The 10,000-nt window shown below is 37.2% G+C and overlaps 1 protein-coding gene across 1 annotated transcript in view; it reads left to right on the forward strand.

Annotated features, from left to right (window-relative positions):
• The first annotated feature begins 817 nt into the window (after positions 1-817).
• Positions 818-10,000, forward strand: part of LOC135217572 (uncharacterized) — a 10,654-nt gene continuing 1,471 nt past the window's right edge. Inside the window, exons 1-3 of the mRNA XM_064253539.1 lie at positions 818-924; positions 8,210-8,416; positions 9,918-10,000. The exon at positions 9,918-10,000 is cut by the window's right edge and continues 136 nt beyond it. Of these exons, the coding sequence (XP_064109609.1) occupies positions 818-924; positions 8,210-8,416; positions 9,918-10,000 (397 nt within the window). The remainder of the gene's footprint in view (positions 925-8,209; positions 8,417-9,917) is intronic.

The following is a 10,000-nucleotide window of genomic DNA, read 5'->3' on the forward strand; positions in this document are numbered from 1 at the left end:
GGCTGTAATGTTCATTTTATTCCACATGGGAAAATTTGTAATCGAAATAAACTTATGCATGATAATCTGCTATATATCTACAAAACTGGTTGACGTTATATAGATGAGAAATTTAAGGTAATAATATTAATGTGAAATACTCGCTATTGGTGCTTTTTAGATTGAAATATGATGATTATCTTATTAAATTAAATTATTACCTAATGATTTCAGGTAACACGAAGTGAAAGATAACCTCATTTATGTTTAGGATTAGGGACGATGGACGGTCGTATGGTGTATTATCTCAATGTCACTTATTTTCAATCTAGAATTATGGACGGTTCTGGCGTGATTGTATGAGACACCCTCCTAAGCATGTTAGGAGACCATTTGGAGAAGTAGTGCAGAGACACACTCGGACGGGGCCATTTGTATCGGTAGATGACGGTGGTTCTCTTCAAGGGATCCGGCGTGAAGGCGAGGTCCCTGATGGTAGCATTTATTCACGACTCTTCTAATGCACTTACCCATTTCCCGATTTGTATATTCATTATTTATAAGAACCTGGGCAAAGCATTCTAGCTCTGCATGTGTGTCCTTCCAGGTGGAGTAGTGCAAGAGAGCTCTGTTAATGAAGGACCTGAGAAGAAAGATGCAGAAGAAAAAAAATGAAGGAGTAATAAAGAAACTGATCGCCTTTCATAGTGGAAAATTGCAGTTCACTCAGAAGAGGGAGAAATATATCAAGCTTGCAGTATAGAAACCAACACCTGAACAGAATGAAATTTTAAGCATGGAAACTATTCAAAGATAAAAGGATCAAGGTACCCTGTGCATGACTGGCGCCCTTCAACCCTTCCTTCTGACCGAGGCCATCGCAGAACAATCTAAGCAATATCATCGAACGACGCCTGAGGAACGCAACCAAGGAAAAATGGGAACGTGAGGGCATCACTGACCTCAGAGCTGACAAGACCATAGCCTATGCGCCGAGGAATACTACAATAAGCTGGATGAGATCCTGGCGGACAACAAGAAATTTTTAAGCATAACCAGGAACCCGATCGACAACATCAGGCGTAAGACCAGCAAAATTATCAAAAGCTCTCCGCTTGCCAGCTATTGTGGGTGCTGATCTTTGCTACATATACAAGGAGAGCAACCCTCTGTGCCCTGTTATTAGAAAATCCTCACCCAGACGTAGCAGGGAGCCAAGAGGTTTAACACCCTTCTCACCCTGTATGTTCCTGGTGACCACAGCTTCAAGTCCTCAGTGGAGTTTCTAGAAGCCCTTAGAGCGACGTTTTGCATGGGAATCACTACCACAATAGACGTGGAGTCTCTTCACAGACGTCCCATTCTACAAAACAATCGAAATCATTTTTTATCGCATTTACAAGGACCCTACTACTCCATCGCTAAACATCCCCGAATACACCCTCCATTGCGTCCAGGAGATATGTAAATATAAGGCTCCTTTCTCCACCTATAAGGGCCATCATATGCACACCCAAATTAAAGGCGTAGCAATGGGTTCTCCCCTTGGAGTTTTCTTCACCAATATATATATATGGGGATCATCCATCAAAGAGTCTTTGCACACCATAGAAAAGCTGCAGATGTGTGTACGGTATATAGACGTCCCTTTCGTCAGTGTTAGGAGAGAAGAGGTAGAGCACCTAAGAAACGCCTTCCACACTCACAGTTGTCTAAACTTTACAAGTGAATACAGCTACGATCGTAGCCTCCCTTTCCTTGACGTCCTTGTCAAACAATACGAGGAGCACCTCACAAAGAGTAGTATATGAAACACACCAACCTCGGCATGTCTGAATGGAATGGGTGAGTACCCCAAGAGATATAAAGAATCAGCTATCAGCACCTTTGTACATCTCCTGGAAGGACACACGTGAAGAGCTGTAACGCAGTGCCCTGGTTCTCATTATATCAATGGGACAAATTTGCACAATTATATATAAAAAAGAAAAAAATCATAAACAGGAAATTAGTTGTTTTGTTTATATTTTATTACTTCTCTTTTCAACAGACTACCTATTACAGAAAATTAGTTTTTTATACATGCAAACGCACACACACACACACACACACACACACACATATATATATATATATATATATATGTGTGTGTGTGTGTGTGTGTGTGTGTGTGTATGTGTGTGCGTTTGTATGTATAAAAACACACACACAAACACAGAAACACACACACATACACACACACACACACACACATATATATTTATATAGTATATCTATATAGTATATATATATATATATTATGTGTGTGTGTGTGTGTGTGTGTGTAGTGGGGGGTGTGTGTGTGTGTGTGTGGTGTGTGTTCGTGTGCATGTACAAAAAAACAACTGATTTCCTATGCTGGGTAGTCTGTTGAAAAGAGAAGTAATAAAATATAAACAAAATAACTAATTTCCTGTTTACGATTTTTTTCCTTTTTTTATATAAATGTGTAAATTCGTCCCAGTGATATGAAATGAAATTATCAGCCTCTGTAATTGCTAAAAAGCTTTTCCATGGGGAAGTGAATTCACTTATAATATAACAGGTCTACAAAAATGAGTGTACTTGTTTTTATTATGGTAGCGTTTTTCCTTATGGTGTGTGTATTTTTACTCAGATATCGACTGTTCTTATCTGATGATGACTAAATCAGAATAAAGTAAATAACTGAAACCACATATCATCGAACATAAAATGAAGTATAGCCCAAATTTTTAGAAGTAATAAGAAAATGAAGTGTGGTCAGATTAGCAATGAAGCGTAGATAAAATTTTAAGATGTGCAAGGGAAAAGAAACATTTCATAACATATAATTATGTACAACTCCAAGTTTTGTAAGAGGAATCTGGGAAACGGAATTCTACATCATTAAGTTCAGATCTATGTTTAAGTATATTCTTCTTTGGTTTTCCATTACCTACTTTTTCCAAAGTCTGAAGCGGTGAAGAGTAGTAGCACTGCATGAATCATATATGTATAGTTTTCCACCTCTAGAAAGAGTAAAACGGATTATCAAAACTCTTACATACACACATACATAATTACACACACAAAAACACGCATACATTGTACTTGGGACTTTCGAAATAATTTCCTTCCATTTATACCATATTTCTGTGGCGTTGAGGAACATCTGGACTTCATCTTATAACAAATTATATTTTGTTTTCAGTTGTTCCTCACTGTTAACTTTCCTTTTATGAGTTAACCCATTGTCGTTGAATAATAATTGCTAGCATTAGACCTTTTATGTTATTAAAGTTTGTCAGCTTTATTTTTTAAACATAATGACCGCAGTATTTTCTGAAGGAAAGATTGTGGACGTTAGGAGAAAAATGTCTTTTACAACTACCTCTCTGTAAAAGGGTTTTGTGTATGGGCTTAGGTTGGAAAGCAAAGTTCTAATTTTGACACCGAATGTTTGATCTTGGTGTTCAAATGCAACAACAACTAAACGTTTGAGGATTAAAGAAGGTTTAGTAGACCGTACGGACAAAAAGATATGTCTGACATTTACACATCCACAAGATCAAAATGATAGGCATGAGAGGTGGAACACGTCAATGATGAAAGTTACTTATGACTGACGGGCAGACGAAAGTCTGTGTTTATTTAGCGATCGTGAGTCTTGTGTCAGAAGTGTATAAGCGAGAGTGGCTTCATCAGGCCAATGATGGATTACATATCCGTCAATGCTTAAGCTGACCTAAAGCACTGGCATTATAAGATCCACGTGACGACGATACATTTGAGTAAGTTTGTGGCAGAATTGAGTTTTATTGGATCTGATATCACTACTAACTGGTTCTTACTAGGAATAATGGGTATACAATGCAGATATTAGCGGAAAATCATTCATCATCTAAATCACATTAATGGTACTTGACTAAATGGTGGATTAGGAGAGGAATTTAGGGTGACGAAAGAACACCATATATTTAATGAAATCTTTTATACGTGTATAATGTTGGATGTTCAATTCATTTATGGTGATGTTGACAGACTCTATAAACTCTAAAGCTATAAAGAATTCCCAAGATATATAAACCAACATTTACCTGAACATGTGATTTTGAACTGTGCTACACAATTTGTCAGGCGAGTCTTCCCTGTGTAATCTTTATTCTGCTAAAACTGTAAGGAAAAGGAATATAAATGGGTTTCCTATAAATAATCTAAGAAAAGAAGGGGTAAAATATCTATGAATGACACGAAAGTAAGAGCAGAGACATAAAGCAATGAATGGAATTTGCTGATATGAGGCTTGTCTGTCTAATATCTATATTCTAGCTCAGCATCTTCTAGGAAATATTTCTTTTTGCTCTTTGTTCTACTTTATTTACAAGCACGTATAAATGACTTCTGTAATGACTTTCAATGTCAACGTAGATTTGTAACTCACTACTTTCTTTTAATTGAGTTTGTTTTACACACATCAGCTTCCCTTAACGCTTGCAAATTTTATTTCTTTAGACACTACACAAATATAGACGGTTATATCAACTTTTGAAATGAACTATATGTCAGACGTATTGAAAAAAAAGTTATTAAACTGTTACATATGTATATAAACACACCGATTGTCCGGCAATATTAGTCGAACTAATATTTCAAGTCGTAAATTAACTCTGAACAGAGGCAGTTTTTCAGCTTTCTATAATTCAGAGCAAAGAAGCCAAATGGAATTTCCCACGAATCCCAAATACTCCTGTTGTTTCATTCATCGACTCTTTGCTTCCACATGAACAAATATTTTGAGTCGTCTTTACCTTATTTTCCCCGGAACACTAAATGAACACAAAAACAAATCAATGCACACACGCTTACTGGTTTTGAAAGATCTGCAAGTTTTGTTATTATCTGCTATATTTTTTCATTATACTTCAGCTCAAATCTATACACTCAGAAGTACAAACAGACTTGGAATCTACTTAACAACTTTGCTGTAAGTTTCGTTCGTAATGCAACTTAAATATTCGCAAGTATAAACAAGAAATATACCTGTGGAATTTACCCTTATTATTTATAATTTATTATAACAGTCTGCCTGGAATACTCACACACACAAACACGTACACACATATACAAACACACACAGAAACACTCATTTTATTGACATATTTTCATATTAGATTGCAACGAGAGCACAAAGACACACACACACTCTCTCTCTCTCTCTCTCTCTCTCTCTCTCTCTCTCTCTCGTCCTAAAACGGTGAACAGATCTGCAAGTTGCATTGGTCTCCTGCAAAAGTTGTAAAAAAGGAAATAATAAAAAAGTGTTGCGTAAATGAAAAGAGATTCATGCCAATATCACTCCCGTTACCTTGTTGTTTTTACACTAGAGTCATTTTTATGAAACTCGCCCTTAAATCAAATGATGTCGGAGTCAACGGCGCTTGCAGAGACCAAAAATGTTTTAAATGGACAGGCAAATCCACTTATCAATCGGTTATTCAACAGCCGCGAGGTGTGCTTGTTTATTTTTTTTTCCATATGGAGTTTATTCACCAATATCCGAGTCATATAGCATTCAATGGACCCTTTGGAAAAATAAACTTTTATATATATTTTTATTTGGAAAGGGAGAACTGTCACATAAGAATTAGGCGAAATGTCTTTTTTTCTTTTTCTCAGGGATAAAAGGATATATATATATTTTTTTTATTTTTACCTTCTCTTTTTATAACCTTTTTAATTTCGGAAAAAGAAACTAAATGCACATTTAATGAGTAGTCACGGTTAGCATAATATTCATACTCAACAAAAAATATATAGGATGCAGTGCTTCATTAATTTTGGCAAGGTTCTTCTACTCCTGTGTTGCAAAGAATATTTTGCAACACATTTAGAACTCATGTAGATCTTTGTAGGTATTCTCAACTATTAGGAATAGCAGGTTTTAGGAGGATGTATCCGTAAAAAATCTGAAAACTGTTCTCTATCTGTTCTTCATAAAATCTATCATTTATTGCCGAACCCATTTCTAATATTTCATATATATTGTGTGTGTATGAGCATCCGTATACATCTTTCTTTTTTGAGGTAAAACTAGTTAAATGAACACCACATGTCTTATCAATCACCAGTTGTAAAAAAAAGAAAAAATGGAATATATGAAAAGAACCAGTGTGAAATAACATTTTCAATTAAGGGATGTAATGAGAAGGTCACAAAACCCAAGGAAAACATACGGACAAAGAAAATTCTTGAGCGTTTGAGATTATTAGAAAATAAAAACCGTTATGTAACTCACCCATGAATAAAAATTTCCGCATAAATTTTATCTGATATTGAACTGTACCCGAAATTGATGACAATGATTTATTCATGTTGAATAACCCAAGGAGTCCCCTCCTTACCAATTTCCACTGCTTTCACTCTTTGGATACACTTGTCACTGCAAAGCCTGAGACCTGAATGCAATAATATTAAGATTCAAACTAACATCTGGAGTTTCGGAACAAGGCTAGCTTACCAACCTGACTACGAAAAGGATAATAATCTAGTCTAGCTCATACACCCATATACCTTTCCAGTTCAGATACATCTATTAGAACTGGCATAGATCCATCCACATCATCATGGCGAAGTGGATATTCGTTTAAAAGTAAGCTTCTGATCAAGTTGCTCGCATCGCTAAAAAATTGTTTTCATGATACTGTCCTTTTGTTTTTTTGGTTTTGTTTCCGTTCTGCTCTTTCTGGCTAAAATTTGATCAATGACAATTTTTTGATCCATGATCAATTCCTATACAGATATTTGTACTTTCAGGTAGCAAGACTTTCCATTCTCATGCAGTAGCTATCTTTAAATTTCTCTTACACGTGTTACATGCAGCTGAAGGAAATAGTTTCTCCTTCACTCTTACACGCAATATATATATATATATATCTATATATATATATAATTCCTCTGTAGAGAAATTAATCGTGGATCAGATAATTGCCATTGATCAAATGTTAGCCAGAAAGAGCACAACGGAAACAATACCCCCAAAATAAAAGGACAGTATCATGAAATGGGACTACTTATAAAAACAAATTTTTAGCTATGCGAGTAACTTGATCAGAAAGTTAGTTTTAAACGAATATCCACTTCATTGCCATGATGATGAGGATGGGTCTACGGCAGTTCCAATATGAAACAGACGTCTTTATTGATACCTTTCCCGCTTTGTATCCCGTCTGAGGATTCCCCTTCGGTTTATATATATATATATATATATATATATTTATATAATATATATATATATAAATAGATAGATATCATCGGTATTATATAATATATATTATCTATTATGATAGATTATCTATATATATATATATATATATATATATATATATATATATATATATATACATATATATATATATATATATATATATATATATATATTATATATATATATATATATATATATATATATATATATATATATATATATATATATATATATATATATATATATATATATATATATATATATATATATATATATATATATATATATATATATATATATATATTTGGCAATGTGTGTATGTATCTATGTATATATGATTGGTATGGGCACCTGGGCTGTCGGTCTGACAGGACTGAGATTTGGAACGGAGATGGGTTTCCACCCTGGGAAGGTCGAGACCTACGTTCGGGAGCCCGGTTTACAATAGGGTTTCAAGCAACAAAGGGCACCAAAGGCGCCGGAGGAGGCGGGGTGCCTTCCCCGAAACGGGGCTGGTTCAGCCCGTACACTTAATAAGGTTACAAATTTATCATACTCAATTTTTGGTATACGTAGTAAATAATATGACTTTCGATTTTCGGTATACGTAGTAAATATGACTTACTATCAAGTACTGGAGGGGTAAGACATCAATGGCACCAAAGGTGGCCAGGATTGGGCAGGGTGTGACAGAGAGAGAGAGAGTGAGAGAGGGAGGGTAGAGGGCATGATAAGGAGAAGAAAGAGGGTAAGATACAGAAAAGGTTGGAGTGAGGGAGAGAGAGAATTGATCAGTTGACATTCAGTTGTCTGGTGACTCCTTAGCTGAACTTTTTTCCAACCAGTTGCTAACCCTGGGGAATGGCAAAGCGCCGGTCGATCCTGAGACAGGGCTAATCCAATTTCCGAGAAGTTTCTGCACCCTGGTCAAATATACTGATGACCTGATGGACGCGTGTTTCCAAGCATCTTGCAAAACTATGACAAACCGGACTGGATTCATGAGAGGGCAATCCTGGCCCCCAAGAATGAGTCAGTCACCAAGCTCAATCTTCAGGTACAGGGAATGCTGCCAGGCAACGGAAAGTCCTACGACTCGATCGATATTGTCATGGACCCAAGCGGAGCAGTAAACTACCCAACAGAATTTCTGAACCCTTTGAACCCTCCAGGGTGCCCTCCTCATGTCCTGCACCTTAAAGTCAGAGCCTCAATCATTCTTCTTTGAAACCTGGACAGACCAAAACTCAGCAACGGAATGTGACATCATCAAAACCCTGCATTAAAACTTGATCGAAGTAATGATCCTGAATGGGTGTGGAACTAACGAGAATGTTTTCATCCCGCCAATTCCCATCATCCCTAATGATCTTCCTTTCAGTTTCAAGCGCCTTTAGTTCCCAGCCAGATTGGCTTTTGCTATTACCACCAATAAAGCCCAGGGACAGTCTCTCAGAGTGGCTGGCATCAACTTGGAGCAACCTTGCTTTTCTCACGGGCAGCTTTATGTGACATGCTCAATAGTAGGCTCTCCGGAACGCCTGTTCATTTTGTCACCGGAAGGAAAAACAAAGAACATAGTCTACCAAAAGACTCTCCAGTGAATTGGAATCTCTCTGCCACCGCCAAGAATTTTTCTTTCCATATATGTTTGATATTCATTTTCAAGAAAGTTGTTTGTTTTGTCAGATTCGCATTCCTCACAATTCAGGCCGTGGTACTGTATTCAATTGTGGCTTGATTTATCTATTTTCTTTTCATAAACTATGCTCTGGATTACACGGACCAATCTAGTTGAGACCCACCCGTAGGGCGGGTAACCAGCTAGTCTATTATATATTTGGCAATGTATGTATGTATGTATGATTGGTATGGGCGCCCGGGTCGTCAGTTAGACGGGACTAAGATTCAGAACGGAAATGGTTATCCACCCCGGGAAGATCGAGACCTATGTTCGGAAGCCCGGAAACCCCCGGGAGCCCGGGTTCCCAAAATTTCTACTTCCCCTTCTCCGAAGGGTGAGAAGGGATTCTCTGAAATAGAGCTGGTTCTGCCTGTGAAACGGGGCTGGCTATGCCCGTAGACTTAGAAACGGGGCTGGGTATGCCCGTAGACTTAGTTACTTTACAAATTTCTGTATACATATGACTTATCATTTGGAAAAGAATACTGTAGGGTAAACATCAATGACATCAAAGAGGGTGGTTTTAGAAAGGGGTTGACAGAGAGAGAAAATGAGAGGAAGAGAAAGTGAGAGAGAGTAGGCAGGGTCTTCGGGAGAAGAAAGAGGAAAAAAGACAGACAGACAGACAGACAGACTGACAGAGTCAGTATTACTGAGAAGAAAGAGGGTAAGAGACAGTACAGTTATTGTTATAGAGAGAAAGAGAGAGTAAGAGAAAGGAACGATAGGGAGAGGAAAAGAGAGAGAGAGAGAGAGAGAGAGAGAGAGAGAGAGAGAGAGAGTTGAGGGGGTATTTGGTAGGAGAAAGATTTAAAAAAGTGAGAGAGGGAGAAAGAGAGACACAGACAGAGAAGTGCAGTTGTTTGGAGACAGAGAGACAGAGAGACAGAGAGTTGGTATTAGTAAAAAGAAAGAGTGAAAGAGACAGTGATGGTTGGAGACAGAGAGTCAGAGAAAGGAACTTTCTCTTTTCTTCCTTTTCCACTTCAGTTTCAAGCGCCTTCACTACCCAGTCAGGTTGGCTTTTGCCATGACTATCAATAAAGCCCAGGGACAGTGTCTCAGAGTGGCTG

Source organism: Macrobrachium nipponense, chromosome 7 (genome assembly GCF_015104395.2).
Source record: "Macrobrachium nipponense isolate FS-2020 chromosome 7, ASM1510439v2, whole genome shotgun sequence".
Taxonomy (NCBI): domain Eukaryota; kingdom Metazoa; phylum Arthropoda; class Malacostraca; order Decapoda; family Palaemonidae; genus Macrobrachium; species Macrobrachium nipponense.